At 40.7% G+C, this 25,935-nt stretch overlaps 1 protein-coding gene across 1 annotated transcript in view; it reads left to right on the top strand.

Moving 5' to 3' along the window:
- Positions 1 to 25,935, top strand: part of LOC120574768 (choline transporter-like protein 2) — a 53,764-nt gene that overhangs the window by 8,323 nt on the left and 19,506 nt on the right. Inside the window, exons 2-16 of the mRNA XM_039825206.1 lie at positions 2,125 to 2,173; positions 3,005 to 3,078; positions 3,178 to 3,262; positions 6,334 to 6,418; positions 9,269 to 9,382; positions 9,506 to 9,566; positions 11,376 to 11,499; positions 12,845 to 12,928; positions 13,890 to 14,002; positions 16,041 to 16,172; positions 17,059 to 17,158; positions 18,672 to 18,764; positions 19,537 to 19,621; positions 22,421 to 22,683; positions 24,141 to 24,235. Coding sequence (XP_039681140.1) covers positions 2,125 to 2,173; positions 3,005 to 3,078; positions 3,178 to 3,262; positions 6,334 to 6,418; positions 9,269 to 9,382; positions 9,506 to 9,566; positions 11,376 to 11,499; positions 12,845 to 12,928; positions 13,890 to 14,002; positions 16,041 to 16,172; positions 17,059 to 17,158; positions 18,672 to 18,764; positions 19,537 to 19,621; positions 22,421 to 22,683; positions 24,141 to 24,235 — 1,557 coding nt within the window. The remainder of the gene's footprint in view (positions 1 to 2,124; positions 2,174 to 3,004; positions 3,079 to 3,177; positions 3,263 to 6,333; positions 6,419 to 9,268; positions 9,383 to 9,505; positions 9,567 to 11,375; positions 11,500 to 12,844; positions 12,929 to 13,889; positions 14,003 to 16,040; positions 16,173 to 17,058; positions 17,159 to 18,671; positions 18,765 to 19,536; positions 19,622 to 22,420; positions 22,684 to 24,140; positions 24,236 to 25,935) is intronic.

Here is a 25,935-nt window from a genome sequence, read left to right as displayed (position 1 = left end):
TCGCGATGCAGTTTTTAAATGTCCTAGAGCGTAATCTACTTTAGATTTCACTTCAGACGTCACTATGTGTTCTTATTTAAGATGAAATACAATTTCAGGGTCACTTCTGATAAGAGGACACCTCTGTTGTTTTGCACAGTTTATAGAAATAAATGAATATTTCACAGTCTTGTCTGCAGCTCAATCTGTAAAAAAACAAACCTGAGAAAATCAAATCCTAAGTCAGCTTGAGTCAGTGTCTTCTCTCCTCTGGGACAGTAAACTGAATATCTTTGAGTTCGGGGGGGGAAAAAACAAGACATTTGATGATGTCATCTTGGGCTTTTTGGGAAACAATGATCCACATTTTTACACCATTTCCTGACATTTTAGAGACCAAACAATTGATCCATTCATCCAGAACGTAATCCACACATTAATTGACAATGAAAATGATCGTTAGTTGCCGCTCAATCTAGGGCTGCTCAATAATGGGAAAAACCAAACGTCCCCATAATTTTTTAAAGATGTTGCATTTATTGAACTTAAAAGAACACGCCGACTTATTGGGAATTTATCTTATTCACAGTAACCCCCAGAGTTAGACTAGTCCATACATACCCTTCTCATCTCAGTGCATGCTGTAAGGCTGTCTGACGGCTCCAGCGTTAGCTTAGCCTAGCACAGATCCTGCAGGTAACTGGTTCCAACTAGCCTACTGCTCCCAATTGTGACAAAAGTGACAAAATAACACCAACTTTTTCCTATTTACATGTTGTGATTTGTAGAGTCACAGCGTGTACAAAAAACAACGTAACATGAGACACAGCCATCTTCTAACAGTAAACAAACCGGGAACTATATTCTCAGACAGGCTTGCTGAGAGCATATCACTCCGCCCAAGCACTATATTCTTCCGTCTGAGAATATAGTTCCCAGTTTGTTTACGGTTAGCAGATGGCTGTGTCTCATGTTGTTTTTTGTACACGCTGTGACTCTACAAATCACAACATGTAAATAGGAACATGTTGGTGTTATTTTGTCACTTAATGGGAGCAGTAGTATTACTGGAACCAGTTACCTGCAGGATCTGTTATGGGCTGATGTCACTAGAACCATCGGACAGCCTTAACACGCACTGAGATGAGAAGGGTATGTATGGACTAGTCTAACTCTGGGGGTTACGGTGAATAAGAAACTCCCAATAAGTCGGTGTGTTCCTTTTTTTTATAAAAAAAAAAAACAGTGCAACAAATCAGCTGTAAAACCACCTACAACTGTGACATTTCCCTTCATACTTTTCACGTTTTAAACTTTTTGAAATAAGCTTCAGAACACTCGCACAAAATAAGAATTTACTCACAAAATGCAATGTGCAAAACGATCGCCTTTCTCGATTACATTGTTTTTGTGATCACTGATAACTGAATTGCGATCACAATTTGAACTGGACAGCCCTACGTATCTCTGTTACCAGAGCCAGTGTGCAGGCCTCCGGCAAAATAGAATAGGAAAAGATGTTTATATGTCATTTAGACACAAATGCATATTAATAAATGACATGTTGATGTCTGAAAGTCTCGAGGTTTTGACATAAATGCCGATATATATATATATATATATATATATATATATATATATATATATATATATATATATATATAAATGTCATTTATAATAAAGAATAATTGATTTTCTAATATATATATATATATATATATATATATATATATATATATATATATATATAAATGTCATTTATAATAAAGAATAATTGATTTTCTAATATTGCACCGGTCAATCCAGAAGGAAATATTCTGGAGTCTATTTAGCCGCAATACTGCCGATGTTGTCTTTGCTGTAATCAGATCAGTATACATTTATGTTTATGGGAAACATCCATGTGTCCAGACAAGGCTAGCAGCAGCAGCAGCGTCGTCAGACACCTTTCTGGTGGGGAAAGACGTAGAAAACACCACGCAGCCAGTGTGCAGGAGGCCTTTTAGACTAAGAAATATTACAATAAAATACAATTTGATGAACTGGACAGCCCTACGCATCTGTTACCACGTTATCCTGTATGTACGGTTGTAGATGTCTTATGAGCCATAACTCAGAGTGATCAACACACTTCTTTCTTTGTAGGCGAGCCAAGGAAGTTCGACCCGACATTCAAGGGCCCGATCCAGAACAGGTGAGAGAGAGACATGTCATTTTATTTTTACGTGTGTAAGTGGCTACAACGAGTTTCTTTTAAAGTGCTCATATTATGCTTTTTGGCTTTTCCCCTTTCCTTTATTGTGTTATATATCTTTTGTTGTGCATGTTATGTTTCCAAAGTCCCCCCCCCCCCCCAAAGGGACTTACCATCTCCAACAGAAAACACTGTTCACCAACTGCTCCAAACAGCTCTATTGTAGTCCAGCCTTTACTTCAGAGACAAACATGGTCACTTAGTAACACACGTTATAATGCTCTCCGAGCTGCTAACAGGGCACTCCCTCGTACTCTGCTTCTGACTGGCTAGTAGTCCTTACCTAGGTACTGTCAGGGTACGACCTAATACTCTGCTTCTGACTGGCTAGTAGTCCTTACCTAGGTACTGTCATGGCACGCCCTCATACTCTGCTTCTGACTGGCTAGTAGTCCTTACCTAGGTACTGTCAGGGCACGCCCTCATACTCTGCTTCTGACTGGCTAGTAGTCCTTACCTAGGTACTGTCAGGGCCCGCCCTCATACTCTGCTTCTGACTGGCTAGTAGTCCTTTCCTAGCTACTGAGCATGTGACTCCCAACAAAGATGGAACAGAAGTGAGATGTCTCACTCTGTAGCTAAAACAGAGAGCTCAACACACAGGGTGAAAAGAGGAGCTGCAGCAATGTGCAGTACAACAAAAATATGGTGTTTTTTGAAAATTAAACCATGTAAAACCTATTATGATATAACCTCTAAATACAATTATGAATCTGTGACAGAAATGAGCATACTATGAGCTATTTAACACTTTTGCTCTCTCCTGACTAGGGGCTGCACAGACATCGTGTGCTGCATCCTCTTCATTATTGCCATAGTGGCTTATATTGCAGTGGGAATACTCGGTAAGGAACCAGCTCTTGGTATAACGATTTTTAAAAACCAAAGATAAAACCTATTCAACAAACAAAATAAAACTTTTTTTGTAACCTTGTACCCTCCAGCCTGGTCCCAGGGCGACCCCAGGAAGGTGATCTACCCCACAGACAGTCGAGGCCAGTTCTGTGGGCAGGCTGGCACGCCACTTGAGTGAGTTTCTTTCCATTCATTAATTTAACCTTTTATTTATCCTTGAAATCATTGATAGGCAACCCTCATTTAGAACGAAAAAAATTTAATGTCCACAACACTGCTTTAAACTCCCATATTTAATATAAATGCAACGTTTCGACCCTGCTGGGTCTTCGTCAGGCAAATGGCGAACACATTTGATGAAGGGATATATGTAGGTCTCACATTCAGCTGACGCACCATCTGGCTTCAATTAGTCTGATTAGGTCTGAACGGCCCAAAACAACCCTCATTTACAACATCATTGAGGCAGATTACAAAGACAAAACCAGAACAACAGAAAATGCAATCATAAGAAATCTAAAAAGACTATAAAAGCATTCTGAATAGGAACATTTATTTGATAAATAAATTAGGATAATGAGGATGCAAAAAAAGAAGAAAGTACAGCTGTGTAAATCAGTTACAAGTAGGAGTTTGCAGGTTTAAAACCAGATTTCTAAATTGTCCAAGAGGCACAAGTGAGTTGATTTTAAGAAAAGTGCTGTATTTTGTTCCAGGAGTTGGGTGCACTAAAAGCAAAGTTCAGACTGAGTATAGATTTGTAATTATAGAAATTGTCCCTGTTTCTCTGCTCGACATTTCCATCTGGTTGGTTATTTAACCCTCCCAAGCTTAAATAGCCAAGTTTAGAAATCCAAAGTGCCTCCATTTTTTAAAGGGTCACTTTGGTATTTTTCAACCTGGACCCTATTTTCCAATGATTTGTGTCTAAGTGACAGATGGGAACAACTATCTTTTGAAATTAGTCCAGTATTAAGCGAGAAACAAGCTGCAATGTAACATTAACGGGCAATTTCGCACTGTCACTTTACGTCCACTAAAAGACAGGCTCAGATTATTATTCTAAGTGTCTGACAACATTATGGGATGGATCCCTACAGAGATAGACCTTTTTAGTTAAAGAGTAAGATCCTTTTAGTTTAACATAAAACAGCCCAGAAATCACCATCACCAAACTACACCAGACTCCATGTAAATAATCAGGACTTTTAGTGTGTATAGAGCCAGCATATCTCCACCAGACTCCATGTAAATAATCAGGACTTTTAGCGTGTATAGAGCCAGCATATCTCCACCAGACTCCATGTAAATAATCAGGACTTTTAGCGTGTATAGAGCCAGCATATCTCCACCAGACTCCATATAAATAATCAGGACTTTTAGCGTGTATAGAGCCAGCATATCTCCACCAGAATCCATGTAAATAATCAGGACTTTTAGTGTGTATAGAGCCAGCATATCTCCACCAGACTCCATGTAAATAATCAGGACTTTTAGCGTGTATAGAGCCAGCATATCTCCACCAGACTCCATATAAATAATCAGGACTTTTAGCGTGTATAGAGCCAGCATATCTCCACCAGAATCCATGTAAATAATCAGGACTTTTAGTGTGTATAGAGCCAGCATATCTCCACCAGACTCCATATAAATAATCACACATAAACACACTTCATTCAAAGTGGACAGAAACTAAATAAAACTACCAAAAGCCGTCTTGGTTCATCTTTCCACTGTTCCAACAATCACCACTGTGATTGGTTGAAATAAACCCTTAATTCACCCATTTGGGACAAAAGATGAAAACTAGCTATGGTGCTAACTCTAGCATATTTACATTGTGTACTTGTACTGATGTCCATTAATATGCACTGTCCCTATCTAAATAAACAAAGGAATTTACATGTGGAGATATGCTGGCTCTATACACGCTAAAAGTCCTGATTATTTACATGGAGTCTGGTGGAGATATACTGGCTCTATACACGCTAAAAGTCCTGATTATTTACATGGAGTCTGGTGGAAATATGCTGGCTCTATACACACTAAAAGTCCTGATTATTTACATGGAGTCTGGTGGAGATATGCTGGCTCTATACACGCTAAAAGTCCTGATTATTTACATGGAGTCTGGTGGAGATATGCTGGCTCTATACACGCTAAAAGTCCTGATTATTTACATGGAGTCTGGTGGAGATATGCTGGTTCTATACACACTAAAAGTCCTGATTATTTACATGGAGTCTGGTGGAGATATGCTGGCTCTATACACGCTAAAAGTCCTGATTATTTACATTGAGTCTGGTGGAGTTTGGTGATGGTGATTTCGGGGCTGTTTCATGTTAAACTAAAAGGATCTTACTCTTTAACTAAAGGCTCTATCTCTCTATCATTATTTCCATAATGTTGTCAGACACTCAGACACTGGTATGGAAAGAGACTGGATGATTCATGTCCATTAAATGTGCTGCAACTGGATGTGTTTTTACTACACACCCTTTACCCACATGGAGCCCATGAAACCTCTCCTCCCACTTCTACTGAAGTCTAGTGATGTAACGCCCTCGTAAGAAAAGGATGAGGAAGTAATTGTTTTGTGTACTCGACAAAGGCATGGTAGCTAAAAACAGCAGTGAAGCACAGCGCAGTGGAGTCTGTTAGTGATTCAAACCTAAAGATATGGCTTTTTAATTCCAAATGTTACTGTACAATGAAATGTCTCAGAAATAATTGCCATTAGTTTTAAGAATATGCATTCATTTAGGCCTATTGACTTTTTCAAACAAAGTTTTGACTGAATCACAGGATAGATCTTCAATTTTTTTGCTTAAATTAACATGAAATTGACAATTACGTGTGTGTTTGTGTGTCTCTCTCCCTCTCTCTCTCTCTCTCTCTCTCTCTCTCTCTCTCTCTCTCTCTCTCTCTCTCTCTCTCTCTCTCTCTCTCTCTGTCTCTGTGTGTCTCTCTCTCTGTGTGTCTGTCTCTCTCTCTCTGTGTGTGTGTGTGTGTGTGTCTCTCTCTGTGTGTGTGTCTCTCTGTGTGTGTGTGTGTCTCTCTCTGTGTGTGTGTGTGTGTGTGTGTGTTTGTCTCTCTCTCTGTGTGTGTCTCTCTCTCGGTCTCTCTTTCTCTCTGTCTCTGTGGGTCTCTCTCTCTGTGTGTGTGTGTGTGTGTGTGTGTGTGTGTGTGTGTGTGTGTGTGTGTGTGTGTGTGTGTGTGTGTGTGTGTGTGTGTGTGTGTAACAGGGACAAGCCTGTGTTGTTCTACTTCAACATCATGAAGTGTGCCAGCCCCATGGTGCTGCTGGAGTTCCAGTGTCCGACCACACAGGTGGGAACTCCTCCTAACTCATCATCTCTTCTTCTCTGGAGATTACAGAAACAGTAAACGGTATATGGGCGCGCGCTCTACCAGGTGAGCTACCCAGGCGCCCGCCCACCCCTCATTTGCATAAAGTTGAATCCAGGCAACTTCATTCAAATTGGGGGTGTCCAGCTCGACTCGCAGCCTCTGGAAAGTCCTGAAAATGACATTACTTCAATCAAGGGCTGGGATGATTTGTCAACGTCATCTATTACGTAAATGCATCGAGACACATCATTTTAGGGCTGTCCTCGACTAAAGAAATTCTTAACACTTCTTAAAGGTATAGTGGAGGATTTTCCCGAATTTTAGAAAAGATCCGTCCTCTCCACTTTTTGAAAAAATGCACATGCGCAGCACTCTCCCTGCTCCCGAGAGGGAAGGCCTATTAAACGTGTGCACGAGAGTGCTCTGTTTACAAGTTGCTGTCGGCATGGTTCATACGAGCTACTTTCAGAAAGAAGATTTGCACTTTTTCACAAATTGATATGTTTACCGTGTGTGCGCGGTGCGTGACTTGTGCCAGGGCTAGCATCGCTAATCATAGCTTACATCAACTTTCACTAGCAGTGATTTTAAATGGATTTCTCCAAATAGCCAAACTTTACCTGTCGAGTAGAAACTTGGTGACTGAGGCATCAGTGGAGAGCCCAACCTGTGCTTTCAGCGCACGCCAGCGTGTGAAACATTCTCCCAAAAACACTCCGGTCTTGTTTCTTTCTTCGGAGGCCTTTCTCTTCTTGTCATACCTTTCGTAGACACTCGTAGCTCACCACACATATACACCTGAAAGTATTCATGCGCAGAAAGCAAAAACTACCCTAGGGACGAGCACGCACCACGGCCTTACGTAAACATAGCGCCAGAATGATTGACAACTAGGAGGACCAATAGTCTTGATGATCCACCCGGAAAAAGAAAATCCTCCACAATACCTTTAAGACTAACACTTATACGATTTTGTTGACTAATCGATTAGTTGATTGAATCGACAGAGCTGTGCGCTTTGAGAGGTGGTTAAGACTAGAAAAGCACAATATAAATGTAGTTAATTAACCATCTGTAAAACTGAGTTTCTCCACAATTAATCCTGCAAAAGCACCACTTTAAATCTTGTGTTTACCACAAATGTGCTCAGAAGTTTCTTGGAAATGAGTAATTAAGCATGAATAAGCATAAAAAATGACTTACCAACTAAAGAAATCTTAGTCGACTAAGACCAAAACGACCGATTAGTCGACTAATCGACTAAGAGGTGGCAGTGCTACATAATTTGCATCGACGCATCACTTAATAAAATAAATAAATAAAAGCAGTTGTTGGGTATGTGAGTGGAAATACATCTAACATGCTAATGCATATCTGATGCCAATCACTGGAACGAGACAAGAAAAACGGTCCAACTTCTCCTCCCTGCAGTGCTTGACCAGCCTTTAGATACAAATAATTAAAGTTAAATTTAAGGGAGAAGAGCTTGGATGTTAAAAAAAAAAGAGCTTATTCATTATTTTACCTACTGTTTAAAAAAAAAAAAAGCAGATACAGGCTACTCTTTTTGCACTTGCTTGGTGTACTTTAAGTTTTTAATTTTTGTATTCATCCTGAAGGTGACTTTTATATTGTGGTTGGATGCATCGCTTACATCTGGCTTCAGGTTGCACTTAAAAAAATAACCGTGCAGTGTTAAAGAATTTGAATAGAGATTTGAGCCTTATTGAAATTTGTTTTGTGTTAATTGTTAATAATTGAGCAATGGGAAATTAATCGTTAATCGAAAAATGTATCGTCAGATTAGTTGACTAATCGAAAAAGTAATCGCTAGATTAATCGTTTAAAAAATAATCGTGCATGCACACTAGATTAAAATACACCTAACTACACAGCAGGGTTTTTTTCCTGCATGGAGGAATGTTTGGTGCTCCCCCAAACCAAAGAGGTTTTAGCCAGCCTCAAAGAAAAAGCACCAAAATAAGGATTGAGAATAAAAAATAGCCGTTCAAATCCTCTCCTAATGTGTTTTAAGAGCAATTTACCAAACAACAGTTGAACAAGCATAACATAAACTTGAATATGATCGCTAATCTCCGTTTAAAATTCGGATTCAGGCTGTACCGGACTCTTTATTTTAGCCTGGTTGACCCCAGACCCTTCTCAGTTGTAACTGAGAGTGGGGTGTCTGGGGAAGCTTCATTCACAGCCCATTTCCAAAGGGGCGTCACCAATGGATGGCTCTCAAATGCCTCTGGGCGCCATTGGATAGTCCTTGAACCAATCGGAGCGATGAAGGAGATGGCACTTCAATGTCGCTGCGCTATCGTTATCGTGTAAAGCCTGCTTAATGGTTGTGATTGGTGTAGAGCCCTACTCAACGGTTGTGATTGGTGCCTCGATTTGGAAAAATTGGAAATGGGCTTGAATGGGCTCTCAGCCAGACTGACTAGCATAGTTAATCTCAAATTTGCCGCAAGTTCGTCAGGGTTTTTCCAGGCTAGCTTTATTTACTAAAGCATAATAGACATTTTTGTTTATGAAATTGTTAGAAATAACAGGTGACTGCATATATTTCTGTCAAATAAGGTAACACAGACTCATTTACTGTATGCGTACAGGTCATGTTAAGGGGGTGGGAAAGCCTAGGACTTATCTCAGGCAGCCACAAGACGTCACCGGTTTATACCACATCATAGGTTTACCCATCATTTAATTAGAAACCAGATTTTTTTTTTTTTAATCGCATTTTGACACTTTTTGAACACTGTGCCTGTCAGTGAAGAGAAATGACCGGTGTCCTGCTGTGAATGTTGCTTCCTCCTCCAGATGTGTGTGGAGAAGTGCCCCGAAAAGTTCATGACATTACTCAAAGCCTACACCAACAAAAATGACTTTGACTACTACAAGACCTTCTGCAAGGAAGGTGTGACTAACACAATGGTGAGTTTAATGCCGTGGTGGTGAGACGCTGCTTTTGCAATGCTGTAATTATTTCATATTTCTTTTAAAGGTTTGTTTCCTCACACCCTCTTTATGTCTGTTTTTGGGTAAACCGTGTTTCAGGGAGCACCAGAAATCCTGAAGCAGGGTCTCTGTCCTGCCATGCTGATGCCCAGCAAACCCTGTGAGTTTCATCCACAATATATTACATTTCGTCACAATGTTTGATACCAGGGATGCACCCAATCCAGATTTTTCGGTTCGGCTGAATCCTGAATCCACTGGTTGAGATTCTGCTGAGTCCTCCTCCCATCCTCAGTCCATGAACCCAGTAAACACATGAATGAAGTAAACAGGGACTGTCCTTCCTTTGCTGTACCTGAAGTTGCTGCATTTTGGCTGCTGTCTGGAGATTCCTTCATGCACAACTCGTATTATTTCGGATGTTTCAGACCACATGTTGTAACAGCGGCCATGTTGTGTATAGTTTAGGGTCCTCGCCACCACCAGACCAATCAGCATTGAACAAATTGAACATGTAGCTGGACTTGAATGGCCTTCTTTTGACTGAAAGTACTGCCAAACCACTGTTTCTGCTCAAAAAAGGCAAACAATTATTTTAAAGTGCTCATATTATGCTCCTTTTCAGGTTCATAGTTGTATTTTGAGGTTGTACCAGAATAGGTTTACATGGTTTAATTATCAAAAAACACCATATTTTAGTTGTACTGCACATTGCTGCAGCTCCTCTTTTCACCCTGTGTTCAGGTCTCTGTTTTAGCTACAGAGTGAGACCTCTCAATGCTCTAACATCTTTGTTGTCAGTCGCACATGCTCAGTAGCTAGGTAAGGACTACATGCTCAGTAGCTAGGTAAGACTACATGCTCAGTAGCTAGGTAAGGACTACATGCTCAGTAGCTAGGTAAGACTACATGCTCAGTAGCTAGGTAAGGACTACATGCTCAGTAGCTAGGTAAGACTACATGCTCAGTAGCTAGGTAAGGACTACATGCTCAGTAGCTAGGTAAGACTACATGCTCAGTAGCTAGGTAAGACTACATGCTCAGTAGCTAGGTAAGGACTACATGCTCAGTAGCTAGGTAAGGACTACATGCTCAGTAGCTAGGTAAGGACTACATGCTCAGTAGCTAGGTAAGACTACATGCTCAGTAGCTAGGTAAGACTACATGCTCAGTAGCTAGGTAAGGACTACATGCTCAGTAGCTAGGTAAGGACTACATGCTCAGTAGCTAGGTAAGACTACATGCTCAGTAGCTAGGTAAGACTACATGCTCAGTAGCTAGGTAAGACTACATGCTCAGTAGCTAGGTAAGGACTACATGCTCAGTCAGTAGCTAGGTAAGGACTACATGAGCTAGCTAGCTGTTTCTCCAACTTCAGTCAGTACAAGGTAGGATTAGCCGGGAGACTTCTTCTAAACGAGGGCGCACTTCAAACTTAGCGTGGAATACCTGCAGAACAGGGACATGGAAGTAGTTCTTTTGGAGATTAGGGTGAACTAGTGTGTGTTGTAGCAGGGTTTTGCCATTGAGAACGAGCTAGCATGCTAGCGCTAGCATGGTGTAGCTAGTGACGTAGAAAGCCGTGCAGGTGTTGACCAGCTCACCAGGAGACTGAAGGCAGGACACATTCAGAAACCAGATCTCACTCAGAACACCATGGAGGGATTTTTACCAAAGTTTGTATGAAGCACCAGAGACACAAAATAACACCCCAAATCACCAGAAAAAAGTGATTTTTCTTTTCATAATATGGGCACTTTCAAGAATAAATAAAAACTGCATCACAAACGTCGCATATCTCCGCAATTCAAGTCAACGGGCAGTTGTCTAACCGAAGTAATTATTTAGGGTTAGCGAGACATCGCGCTGATTCAGTCTTTACATCCAGATTGCTGGTGTAGATCTGGAAAGTTCTGGCATATAAACATAAAAAAATCTAATTTAATTTCCCTCTACTTCTACCCTTCAGTCACTCGCAGGTGTTTCCCAGCGTTGGGCGAGAGCGGAGGGGTGATAACTGTTGGAAACAACTCTAAATTCGACGATGGACGGGGAAACATGAGAGACGCCAAGGACCTTTTGGATGGAGTCACGTGAGTATATAATATATATAAGACTTTACCTTTTACCAAAATCCAATAACTTGAAAAAAACTTTCATTTATAGAGCAAGTTCTTTGTGGAATTAAAATCCAAAGTAACATTCGTTTTATTACAGGAAAGGTACATTTTAAAAAGAGTTAAATCTTACCTTCATTTAATTTATTTATCATGAGGTTTCTGATTGGGTGGTGAAAAATATCAGATTTTCGTCTATTTCAATGTGAGCTACCTTAATGTTAGCCATGTAACATATACTGTAAGTTATAACTTCGTTTAAGATATTTCTCTATTTGCTTGGTTTGTTATTGTTTTCATTTAATTTTAATTAAGTTTTCTTCTTTTGTTTTTGAGTTTCGTAATCAGATATTGTGGTATTTAGTTTCTTTTTAAATTTCTTTTCAGTATATGTTATGAAATGTTTTAATATTGTCTGATTTTAAATGTTGTTTTGGACCCCAGGAAGACTAGCTTGTCATCTAGGCCAGGGATCTTCAACAGGGGGTCTGGGACCCCTAGGGGGTCCTCAGAGTCAATGCAAGGGGGCCTCCAAATTATTAATGTTTTAAAGTCTTTTCAAAAATTAAAGTCTTAACATGAATCCAACAAAATATTAGCAAATATAACTCCCCACTGCTAAAGGCTTACTGGCTTAGAGATATAGTCACTAAGGCCATCCACAGATACAGTTAATCATAAGGATTCACTGTTCCACATGTATGTTTAACATTAAAACATGATTTATAAACTCATGCCAACAATTATTAGGCTATTTTAATGGATTAGTTTTCTATGCAAAAAAGTATCTACTGTATAAAGGCTCTAGACTGGCCTGCATGTTATTGTAGGCCCAGTTTAATATGCAGCTTAATTTAATACAATATATGTAGTAGGGGGTCCCTGCTCCGTCTCTCTTTCAGTTAAGGGGTCTTCCTTGGTTTAGAAACCGTTGAAGACCCCTGGTCTAGGCGTCAGCTGATGGGGATCCTTATAATAAATAAATATACAAAAAATATCACAGAACGATACTGCTGGCCCTGACCGGCCACTTTACATTCACCTGACCAGGAATCCATACTGCTTAAAGCTTTGGTGGGTAACTTTTTCACAGACTGATCTCGAGAAGTGGCGTTCAAGCCATTGCCAAAAAGCTAATTAAGACTATCAGCTCCACACAACTCTCTCTATACTATAGCTTTAAAATAGGCAACTCACAATTATTTTTAATTGTGAATTATTCGGCTGTGTTGCAGCTGTAAGCAGTCCAACAAAGTCTATTTAGATCAATCTTCGCAGCTCTATCTTGAACAGATAATCACACGGAGGAATCTCTCTGCAGGAACGCCACAGTGGTCATCGAGGCGCGCCAGGTGGTCATGAAAATCTTTGAGGATTTCACCCAGTCCTGGTACTGGATCCTGATGTGAGTCACACACCTGCATGGGTTTTTACATCCGTTTCTTTTCCCATTTTGATCAAATGTGTGTGCAAAGGATGAAGCTGGTTCCATCGCTCGCTCTCTGTGCTTTCCCTTTCAGCTTCCTTTCTCTTATACTAAACAGCTATCTTGTAAATGTTTATTTCTTAAAGGTCCCAGTGTGTAACGTGTTGTCCATTCTCTAAATCTGTGTTGCCCCGTTCACCAACTCGTCCTTTTTCATGAATATTTACCTCCACCATCAACTCCAAGTCTTCCTATTGGCTGGAAATTTAACATTTACATTAAATGGGGTAGATGTTCCATAGTCATGGTGCATCTAGAAATACGTTAGGTGTGTGTGTGTGTGTGTGTGTGTGTGTGTGTGTGTGTGTGTGTGTGTGTGTGTGTGTGTGTGTGTGTGTGTGTGTCTTACAGGACTGTGTGTGTGTGTGTCTTACAGGACTGTGTGTGTGTGTGTGTCTTTTACAGGACATTGTGTCTTTTACAGGACATTGTGTGTGTGTCTTACAGGACATACTGCTCCACCTTTCGCGTTTTCTCTGTCACATGATCAACTCAAAGGTGCTGCTAATGGGTATCGTAGCTACTGAAGGCTACTGTAGCTGTAATACCTACTGTGAGCTGTGCGTGGTGCGAGAGAGTTGATTGAGATATATGATCTCAACACTAGACGGCAGAAACTCCCAAAACATTGGACCTTTTAATATGTTTGTGTATATCACCAAGGCAAACTCCATGTAGGCTTAACTTACTGTGGAAATAAACTCCTTTCTGAGTCTTCTCTCTCTCTCTCTCTCTCTCTCTCTCTCTCTCTCTCTCTCTCTCTCTCTCTCTCTCTCTCTCTCTCTCTCTCTCTCTCTCTCTCTCTCGGGAAATCATGTGTTTTATTAATTTGCGCTGTCCCCTTTCATAAATAAACTAAACTCTCTCTCTCTCCCTCCAGAGGGTTGGTTATCGCCATGCTCACCAGCCTGCTCTTCATCGTCCTCCTGCGCTTCCTGGCAGGGATCATGGTCTGGGTCATGATTGTCATGGTGATACTGGTCATAGGATACGGTAAGGGCCACAGCGCACAGTCATGATGTTTCTCATACTCTCCTAATTTTAAAGTAGTTCGGCACTAAGGGGCCAATTTCAAAAAGCAGCTTTGAAGGGTAACTTTTTTTTGTGTCTCAGTAGCTAGGTAAGACTACATGCTCAGTAGCTAGGTAAGGACTACATGCTCAGTAGCTAGGTAAGACTACATGCTCAGTAGCTAGGTAAGACTACATGCTCAGTAGCTAGGTAAGACTACATGCTCAGTAGCTAGGTAAGAGGTAAGACTACATGCTCAGTAGCTAGGTAAGACTACATGCTCAGTAGCTAGGTAAGACTACATGCTCAGTAGCTAGGTAAGACTACATGCTCAGTAGCTAGGTAAGACTACATGCTCAGTAGCTAGGTAAGGACTACATGCTCAGTAGCTAGGTAAGACTACATGCTCAGTAGCTAGGTAAGACTACATGCTCAGTAGCTAGGTAAGGACTACATGCTCAGTAGCTAGGTAAGACTACATGCTCAGTAGCTAGGTAAGGACTACATGCTCAGTAGCTAGGTAAGACTACATGCTCAGTAGCTAGGTAAGGACTACATGCTCAGTAGCTAGGTAAGACTACATGCTCAGTAGCTAGGTAAGACTACATGCTCAGTAGCTAGGTAAGGACTACATGCTCAGTAGCTAGGTAAGACTACATGAGCTAGCTAGCTGTTTCTCCAACTTCAGTCAGTACAAGGCAGGATTAGCTGGGAGACTTCTTCTAAACGTGGGCCCACTTGTGTGGCTGATGGTAACAACTATCTTTTAAATTGCTCCAGTTTTAAGCAAGAAACAAGCTGTGATGTAACCCTACAGGACAAATGTTCACCTTCAGTTTCGGTCCACTAAAAGATCTGTTTTTGCCGCTGGCTTATTATTCTATGGGCCCTATCCTGCAGCCTGACCCAAGTGTCTTTGCTAGTTTCAGACCGACGCAGTTGTCAGTTTCCCGTCCCCTCAGGTGCATTCTGGGCGTGCTGGTCTTACAGGGAGGTGTGTTCAGGTGCATTCTGGGCGCGCTGGTCTTGCTGGGAGGTGTGTTCAGGTGCATTCCTGGCGTGCTGGTCTTGCTGGGAGGTGTGTTCAGGTGCATTCCTGGCGTGCTGATCTTACAGGGAGGTGTGTTCAGGTGCATTCCTGGCGCGCTGGTCTTACAGGGAGGTGTGTTCAGGTGCATTCTGGGCGCGCTGGTCTTGCTGGGAGGTGTGTTCAGGTGCATTCTGGGCGTGCTGGTCTTACAGGGAGGTGTGTTCAGGTGCATTCTTAGTGTCTGACAACATTATGGGATGGATCCCTACAGAGAGAGACCTTTTTAGTTAAAGAGTAAGATCCTTTTAGTTTAACACTAAACAGCCCCAAAATCACCATCACCAAACTACACCAGACTCCATGTAAATAATCAGGACTTTTATCATCGTAAAACACACTTCATTCAAAGTGGACAGAAACTAAATAAAACTACCAAAAGCCATCTTGGTTCATCTTTCCACTGTTCCAACAATCACCGCTCTGGTTTGGTTGAAATAAACCCTTAATTCACCCATTTACATGTGGAGATATGCTGGCTCTATACACGCTAAAAGTCCTGATTATTTACATGGAGTCTGGTGGAGATATGCTGGCTCTATACACGCTAAAAGTCCTCTTTACTCTTTTAACTAAAAGGTCTATCTCTGTAGGGATCCTTTCCATAATGTTGTCAGATACTTAGAATAATAATCTGAGTCTGTCAGCGGCAAAAACAGAACTTTAAGTGGACTCTAACTCTGAACTAACTGAACCTGCTTCTTGGAAAAGCCCTTGTGTATTCTTAGTCAAAGAAGCGAGACCCCTGATGTCTGCAGCCAAATATACTTGCAATTAAAGTTTCCCCCTCATGCATACACGTTAGAAGTTTTATTTTTATATGAAATGGTTCGTTTCTGTTATGTTGCACACAGGAATTTTTTTAACAAAACAAATTGAGACGGTTACTTTCTATTGCCATCTTTTAAGAAGCTGTACCTTTCTGTTGTTCAGGTATCTTCCACTGCTACATGGAGTACGCTGCTCTTAAGGGAACAGCGGGCTCGGACGTGACGTTACAGCAGCTCGGCTTCCAGACGGACTTCGCGGTCTACCTGCAGATCAGACAGACCTGGCTGGCCTTCAGTCCGTTCACACACCTTTTTAATCTGCATGTTTTTATTGATTCGGTACACGATCTGTGCATCCTGCACGATCCGTTCTGCACATGCGCAAGATAATACTGTTTTACCGAGGATACGACACTGCACGATCTGTTCCATGCTAGCCTATGGCTAGCCTCCACTCGGAAGCTAACGTTAGTTTAGCTAACAGCTAATTCGGCTAACCGCTAGCTGACAACTAGATTCGGTCTAAAATAACGTTAAGTCAAACTTAATGGGAGAAGCAGCTACAGCTACATTAAGACTTTACAGTCATAACAATAAAGACAAGTACTGAGTGATTGTATTTTAAATGAGCACAAGTAAAGTAGAGCTGACGTAACAGCTGTTATATATATTTTAACGGTTATTTTCAAGTTTTATTTTGAGGGTCTTTTAAAGTTATTACATGCTGTCTATTTAAAGCTGATACTTGCACTTACTACTTGTTGTCTAGAGTTTGGACCTCCTCAGTTGAATGCACTTAATTGTAAGTCGCTTTGGATAAAAGCGTCAGCTAAATGACATGTAATGTAATGTCTCAGCTAGCGGTTAGCCGAATTAGCTGTTAGCTAAACTAACGTTAGCTTGCCTATGGAGGCTAACGGCAGACCGCTACAATCACCTAGCGGTCAGCCGAATTAGCCGTTAGCTAAACTAACGTTAGCTTGCCTGTGGAGGCTGTCGACCGGAAGCATGGAACAGATCTCTCACACACACACACACACACACACACACACACACACACACACACACACACACACACACACACACACACACAGACAGACAGACAGCACGGATCGTGTACAGACCGATTCTGTAAAACGGGGACACCGAAATGACCCTCTCCCCTTTGTTTGTTTCTTTAGTGATTATCCTGGCCATCGTGGAGGTCATCATCCTCCTGCTGCTCATCTTCCTCAGGAAGAGGATCCTCATCGCCATCGCTCTCATCAAAGAAGCCAGCAGGTCAGACTCAGAGGACGAGACGAAAAACCGATCGATGACAGACGCTTAAGCTGTTAAATTGCCCCGACTTTAAAAAAACCCTTTTACAGCAAGATTAAAGTGTCCGACTAATGGCACAGCAACAGATGGAAGTAATTCAAATTAGGGATGCACTGAATCCAGAATGGCTTTCTGGTTGGTGTGTCTGGCCCTTTCCACTTTCTCACAGCCTGCTGCATTGAACGCTCCACCTACGTAAACACCTTCCTGTTAATCAACGGCGCCGTCGTTATGGTGACCAGCGTAGAAACCCAACCCGGTCAAAAAGCCCAATATTCATGCTACATTTACATGTGGCCGGCTATTTTCATATATGCATATGCTGCATATATGCATATGCTGCATATATGCAGCATATGTATATATGCATGCAGCCAAGAGCACGCCAGACCTGTAGGTGGCGGTGTAACGAGAAGCTCAAGCCCACGTTAGCCAATCAGAATCCAGAAAATAGCAACAGCAGCAACCAATCGCTTCCTCTTTCTCTCTCTCGGCTGCCTAGACCTCAGTTTGTCTCAGTGAACGTGCGAACAAAGTTTTCCAAAATCTCCACTTTGGCCGGAGTTTTTAGAAATAATCGTTTTCTGTGATAAAAAAACAGGGTTTTCGTGTAAATGAGAGGCCAAACTGCAGGAAAATAATAATAATAATAATAATAATAATAATAATAATAATAATAATAATTATTATTATTATTATTATTATTATTATTATTATTATTATTATAATATGTGTTGGCCAGTTTGTCTTCTTGACAATCCCATTTTTGCAGCAATAAATTAAGTGAGCTGAACATATGAGAAATGTATCTCAGTCCCTCCAGAAGAACGCAATTATGCGATCGCATAATTCAACGCATAAGTCTGCATATTTATGCGGATAAAATCAGGATAAAATGCAGATTTCCACGCATAATATGCGGGGCTTGCATGATCTATCTATCTATCTATCTATCTATCTATCTATCTATCTATCTATCTATCTATCTATCTATCTATCTATCTATCTATCTATCTATCTATCTATCTATCTATCTATCTATCTATCTATCTATCTATCTATCTTCGACGCTACACTCGACAGGAGGTAACGTTAGCCTACCGTTAGCTAGTCGACGCTACACTCGACAGCAGGTAACGTTAGCCTACCGTTAGCTAGTCGACACTACACTCGACAGTAGGTAACGTTAGCGTACCGCTGGCTAGTCGACGCTACACTCGGAAGGAAGGACTGGTATCTATGTTGAAGAAGTTTCCTTTGGGGACATAATTTGAAGTTGGGAAACAAGGTAATAAATTGCTATAAATCGCAGAATATTGCAATTTGTTGTAAAATTGCAATAATATCTTATCGTGATATCGTATCATGTGGCCTCTGGTGATTCTCAACCCCTAATATTCAGCCCGATCCTTGATTTGGTGCATTCCTGATTTTAAAACACAGTTCGAGCGGTGATGTCGTGTTGTGTTCACAGAGCCATCGGACATGTGATGTCGTCTCTTTTCTACCCGCTGTTCACTTTCGTCCTGCTGGCCATGGTGGTCTCCTACTGGGCGGTCACCGCTGTGTATCCTTTCACCGTACTCTAGTCTACGTGATGCGCAGGTATAACAGTATATACCTCCTGAGAAAGCTCCAGGGTTTCCATATACTCACTTTAGAAATGCCCAACAACATACTTTATATTATATTTTTGATATATTTTGAATTGTCACGAAGGCTCAAACTGATCAAAACTCTGTCTCTCTGTCTCGCTCTCTGTCTCTCTCTCTCTCTGTCTCTCTCTCTCTCTGTCTCTCTCTCTCTCTGTGTCTCTCTCTCTCTGTGTCTCTCTCTCTGTGTCTCTCTCTCTCTCTCTGTCTCTCTCTCTCTCTCTCTCTCTCTCTCTCTCTCTCTCTCTCTCTGTCTCTCTCTCTCGCTCTGTCTCTCTCTCTCTCTCTCTCGCGCTCTCTCTCTCTCTCGCACTCAATTTCAATTTTCAATTTCATGTTGCTTTATTGGCATAAAAAAAAATACATCTGTGTTGCCAAAGCGCGCGCTCTCTCTCTCTCTCTCTTTCTCTGTCTCTGTCTCTCTCTCTCTCTCTCTCTCTCTCTCTCTCTCTCTCTCTCTCTCTCTCTCTCTCTCTCTTTATCCTAAGAAACTCTCCTTAAGATCGATATACTCATTGGACAGAGTAATCAAGAAACGGCCATGTAGCCTGTTTTCTTTTAAAGCCAAGAGGAGAAGCTGTCAGGATGATCCTCTCTGCTACGTTGTGATGTCATAGTGGGATGTTGAATGGGATTTGTAGTTCTTTAAATACCGTTTGTTTCGTTGTCCTTGATGGAGTTCGTCAGCTTCTTGTCTACCTCTAATGAACCCATCTACAAAGTCTTCAACGAGACGGCATGCGACTACTCGAGAACGACTTGTAATCCAGCGGTAAGTTTTCTCATTTTATTATAATGTTGGAAACCTTCAGGCAGCATTTAAAATAAATAAATAAATCTTACTATAGCTTTTAGACCTTTTAGACCTAAGCCTTGGGTTGTCTTCTGGTCGACCATGCACTTGTTGTCCTTCTAGGTCAAAATTAACATTTTTTTTTTTTTTATATATATATATTTTTGACACCTTTTTTATGTTTTTTGTCACTTTTTTAATCACCTTTTTTTTCAGTATTTTTGTCACTTTTTTCAATATTTTCGTCAATTTTTACATCACATTTTTCAATTATTTTCGCCTTTTTCATCATTTAACTTTTTCATACGTCACTTTTCACAATAATTACATCAATTTTTCCTATTCTTTGTACTTTTTTTTTACCTTCTTTTCAATATCTTTGTCACTTTCTTATCAAACTTTTTCTTTATCACTTTTTTCACACTTTTTTTATCATTTCACTTTTTTATCACTTTTTTCATCTTTTAGTATATTTACAAATTTTTGTGTACTTTTCCAATCCAATTTTTTGTCACTTTCTTCGTCCCTTTTTTCAATATTTTTGTCACTTTTTTCAATATTTTCCTCACTTTTTACATCACATTTTTCAATCTTTTCGTCACTTTTTCTTCATCACTTTTTCAATATTTTCGTCACTTTTTTCTTTTTTCAGTATTTTCATCACTTTTTCCAATATTTTTGTCACTTTCTTCGTCCCTTTTTTCAATATTTGTCACTTTTTTTCAATGTTTCCGTCACTTTTTACATCACTTTTTTCAATATTTTCGTCACTTTTTTCATCACTTTTCAATATTTTCGTCACTTTTTACATCACTTTTTTTCAATATTTTCTTCACATTTTTCAATATTTTTGTCACTTATTTCCATCCCTTTTTTTTCCACGTTTTCGATGCTATTTTTTCTTTTTTAATTCTTGGTCAATAAATCTCATTTAAAGAAGATTATACCTGATTGTGAAATGCTGAATGATTTTGACTAATATTAGAGGAACGTGTGTTGGTGGAGAATCAGACGCGTGGATGTCAAAGTTTAGTCAGGTTGTGAAACATTTCAATTTTTTCAAATGCTATACAAATACCCACAAATCAGTAGTAATCAAGTACTTGGAATTGTACTTGAAACGTTTCGAAACAGTATCCTGACTGAACATTGACATTCACCAATTTGTGATTATCCTTCCTTTAATATTAGTCTAAATAATTCATAATTTCAGCTTTTTTAACTCGGTGATTAAGTAGAATTTCCTATAAGTGAGGTATATTGACCATGAATTCCAAAAACATAAGTGTAAAACTAGTAATAAGTTGGTGTTAGTGGTGTTCTTACATGGTAGTGAAAAGAAGTGGAAAACAGCAACAACAAAAAAAGCACCAAAAACATTGGAAAAAGCACCAAAATTGTCGAAAAAAGGGACAAAGATGTCAGAAAAAGTGTGGATTTATTTATTTATTTTTGGCCTGGAAGGACGACAAGTGCACGGTCCAATGGAAGACAACACAAGGGAATCACTAGAATTGTTGGGTCTTTGTAAATTATAGAGTGTGGTCTAGACCTACTCTATCTGTAAACTCTTGTTACGATTGGATACTATAAATAACATTGAAGTAAGTAATTTAGTTAAAAAGAAACTCATATTTCTTATATAGAAGTTTTGGAAACATTAGGGTTAAGTAGTCCTCTTTATATTTAAATGGTAATATTGTCTACTATTAGTTTATTTGTCAGGGACCATGCACAGTTCAGGCCCTGGACCACAGAGTACCATGTCTCTATGTTAGGACTCTGTTAGTACCATGTCTCTATGTTAGGACTCTGTTAGTACCATGTCTCTGTTAGGACTCTGTTAGTACCATGTCTCTATGTTAGGACTCTGTTAGTACCATGTCTCTATGTTAGGACTCTGTTAGTACCATGTCTCTATGTTAGGACTCTGTTAGTACCATGTCTCTATGTTAGGACTCTGTTAGTACCATGTCTCTATATAACCTATATAAAGGCAGCATGGTGGCCCAATGGTTAGCACTGTGGCCTCACAGCAAGAGACTTCTGGGTTCGAATCCAGGTCGTTCTGGGCCTTTCTGTGTGGAGTTTGGAGGTTTCCTCCACCATCAAAAAAACATGTACTAGGTTCTCCAGTCAGTGCCGTTGACCAAGGCACTGGCTCAGCTCTGGAGTTGGTCCCCGGGCGCTGTGATTGGCTGCCCACTGCTCCCTTGAGGGAGGGGTTAAATGTAGAGAATGAATTTCGCTACGTCAAGTCCCTCCAGGAAAAACGCAATTATGCGATCTCATAATTCAACGTATAATCAGCCGAAGTCCACATATTTATGCGGGGGGGCGCATTTTTCAAAATAGCCGCACTTTTGCCGCATAAATTGCAGATTTCCGTGCAAAATATGCGGTTTTATGCGATGAAATTGCAAAAACTGCAGTTTGATTATGAAATCGCATGATTTCATAACCAATGGTAATATTATAGACGATTTGGATACTACAATAGAAATATGAGTTTCTTTTTAACCAAATTACTTACGTTATTTATAGTATCCAATCGTTATTTATGAAATCGCATGATGTCATAACCAAACTGCTATTTCATCGCATAAAATTACATAAATATCCCGCATATTCCATCACATTTTTTTAAGAAAGCGTGCCGCATAATCGAGGATTTTTACCCCGCAACAATCACAAAAGACTCAGCGTTTTTCTGGAAGGACAGACATGTATGTGTATGTGACAATAAAGTACCTTTTACCTTTTTATATCTGTGTTCAGAACTACTCCACCAGTCCTGAGAAAGCAAAGTGCCCCGACTCCATGTGCCTTTTCGCCTTCTATGGAGGGGAGACCGCGTACCACAAATACCTGATCGGCCTGCAGTTCTACAACGTCTTCCTCTTCTTCTGGTGTGCCAACTTCGTCACTGCTCTGGGACAGATGACCCTGGCCGGGGCCTTCGCCTCGTACTACTGGGCCTTCGTCAAGCCGGATGACATGCCTGCCTTCCCAGTGTTCGCTTCCCTCGGGAGATCTCTCAGGTGTGTGTGTGTGTGTGTGTGTGTGTGTGTGTGTGTGTGTGTTGGAGGAAGTTTCAGATATCTCACACCTCACATATGTCCATCATGTAACCATCACAGATGCAGCAACAGATGCAGCAGCCATGACTTGACCAATAGTTTTGTGCAATGCCGTTTTAATGCCTCGAGGTGCCATGCAATGTACTGTATGTATTCATAGGCGTGGAAGCCATGGGTGCTCTGAGCTCGAGCACCCAGACTGCCTGTAGGCTCCATTCATTTAAAAATGAAACCTTGCAGTTGGTGCTAAGTGAGTCGGTGTAACAGCGCTTATCAGTTCAATTTTCTAAACACAAATGGACCTTTTGAAAAAGCAGAAAAATGGGTTCAAATATCAAATCTTTAGATTTTTTTTTTCTGACTTTTTTGTTAATTTTATTTTCAATATTTACGTCACTTTTTGTCAATTTTTTAAATTTTTTTTCCCACCTTGACAAATTCAAAAATTTGATCTTTAAACTTTTTTTTTCAATTTTCTGTTTTTTATTGAGAGGATCAGAAATTTACAAAATTGAGTTTAGTTTATTTATAAAAGGGGACAGCGCAAATTAATAAAATGCATGATTTCCCATGGGTTAAAAAAGACAGAATAAGCCAAAAGGCTATTTTTCATCTGTAGTCCCCTGCCTTCGATGTTAAAGGCTTTTTATTTGCGTCTGGGCTCCAATTATTCATAATACTGCAATGGTATTCTCTCCCTCGTACCGCCTATAGCTCCTATTTTCTAAATTTCTCATCCTCCTGAATAAAAAACTTTTTGTCGAATTTGGATAGTTTCTCGGATGAAAACGCCTCTTTAGGGACCCCTCTCCATCTTCCCCACTATAGTGTGCATGTGCATTATGTAATCAGTGAGACTAAAATGGACAGATTTGTTATTTTAAAAAAGCAAAACCCAATGATAGATAGATAGATAGATAGATAGATAGATAGATAGATAGATAGATAGATCCCCAAGGGGAAATTCAAAGTCCCTTTGAGTAGCTTAAAGACATCACACACAACATACACATACATCACAAACAGGATGATAACATAACTCCACATGAATAGCATCCCCTGCTTTATTGTCTATTTTAAAATAAATGGGACCATAATTTACTAAATGAACATCATGCTGTGTTGAAGAAGACTTGGAACTAGTGACTGAGACCATAAATTCATTATGAAAATGTTTACTGAGGTGATAAATAAAGAGAGAAGTTGGCTCATTTTCTCATAGACTTCTATAGAAACAGGCTTCTGTTTGGAGCCCCCTGCTGGAAGTTAGAGAGAATGCAGCTTTAAGGAGCTTCAGATTTGGCTGCACTTTTTGGACCTGGAAAATTCGTCCCATTATTTTTACAGTCTTATGTATTTGACACGTAACACACACTATTTCCGTACCCTGCTTAACAGTCACTTGTCTGTTGTTTTAGGTATCACACAGGGACTCTGGCGTTCGGTTCCCTTATCCTCTCAATCGTTCAGATCATCAGGGTTTTGCTGGAGTATCTGGACCACAAGCTGCAAGGTCTGGTGCTGTTTTTTTTTATTTTTTTTATTTTTTATTTTTTTACAATTGGATGTCTGCTTGAGGCTATGCTCCATAGTTTGTATAGCATACAGTCCTGAATCAAGCATTAACATTTTCACCTAGTAAATGGTGCAAATAGTGGCTAAGAAAATGTTATAAGCTAGTTGCTCAGACTCCATCTACACTACTACGTTTTCATTTTTAAGCGGTGTTTTGAGACAGACAGAACTGTTACTGAAAGGTCTGTAAGCTACCTACCTACCTACCTACCTGTAAGGTACCTACCTACCTACCTACCTGTACCTACCTACCTACTACCGCACCACCTACCTACCGGGTACCTACCACCTACCTGTAAAGGTACCTACCTACTACTGCCAACCTTAGGTACCTGCTCCCACCTACCGTAAAGGTACCCTGCCTCCCACCTGTAAGGGTTGCCCCCACCTACCTACCTGTAAAGGTACCTACCTACCTGCACTAGCCACGATTTACCTACCTGTAGCCGGGTACCTACCTCCCACCTGTAGGTACCTACCTGCACCTACCTGTGGTACCTACCCCCACCATGCATACCTACCCTACCTACCTACCTACCTACCTACCTGTAAGGTACCTGTAAGTAAGCTACCTACCTACCTGTAAGTAAGCTACCTACCTACCTGTAAGGTACCTACCTACCTACCTACCTACCTGTAAGGTACCTACCTACCTACCTACCTGTAAGGTACCTACCTACCTACCTGTAAGGTACCTACCTACCTACCTACCTGTAAGTAAGCTACCTACCTAAGAGCTACCTCGTTTCCAAATGTCTCCATTTGTGTCCGTCCAGACTACAAAGCAACCCCGGAGATTTTAAACCAAAACAGGGGCAGCAGAGTTTCCAAATGTGAAAGTTTTAGGGGCTCTGACATCAATCCTTCGGCAGTAGAGCCAGTCGGACTGATCGGTCTCTCCGAGGGCCAAAAAGTGCCTCAGAACTAGGGTTGGGTACCGAAACTCGGTGCCAATAGGGAACCGGTGCCGACGTAAACGGTAGTAACGAGACCGAATAAGAACGAAAATGTCGGTGCCTCATTTCGGTGCTTGACTTTACACTACACCTGACAGCATGTAACGTTAGCCTACCTTTAGCTAGCAGCTGGATTAAACACCGGTAAAATGTTGACAGCTAACGTTAAACAGTGTGAAGTAAGTAAGTAAGTAAAATTTATTTATAGAGCGCATTTCACAGATATAAATCACAAAGCGCTTTACAAGGTACATACACATATAATTGGAAAGAAAATACAGCATGACATGAGGAAAGACGAGGAGAAAAAGGCAACTCCCAGACTATGCCCCTGAATAGGGGTACAGTGTGGGAACAGGAAAAACACCTCAGCAACATAAGCACACAAGCAATACATTTGCACTGCTGCACATAACACAACATAACAATATAACATGACACGCAGTGGGGGTGGGATGATGGGTGCATCGGGATGGGGGTCATGGAGTAGAGGTAGTCCAGGACAGGCAAACAGACATCTGGTCCTGCAGCCAAACAAAGGCGCTGGCCCCAGACCTGCCCACCTGACTGGGGGAAGAAGCGGTGAAGGCGCTGGATAGGGGGCTGGGGGGTGGTTACAAATCTGTATGTATGTCAAAGTTTGTGTATGTGTAGGCCTGATTAGTCAAGCTACGTCTGGCCC

The sequence above is a fragment of the Perca fluviatilis genome, chromosome 15 (genome assembly GCF_010015445.1).
Source record: "Perca fluviatilis chromosome 15, GENO_Pfluv_1.0, whole genome shotgun sequence".
Classification (NCBI taxonomy): domain Eukaryota; kingdom Metazoa; phylum Chordata; class Actinopteri; order Perciformes; family Percidae; genus Perca; species Perca fluviatilis.
This window is presented reverse-complemented; position numbering and strand designations above follow the sequence as displayed.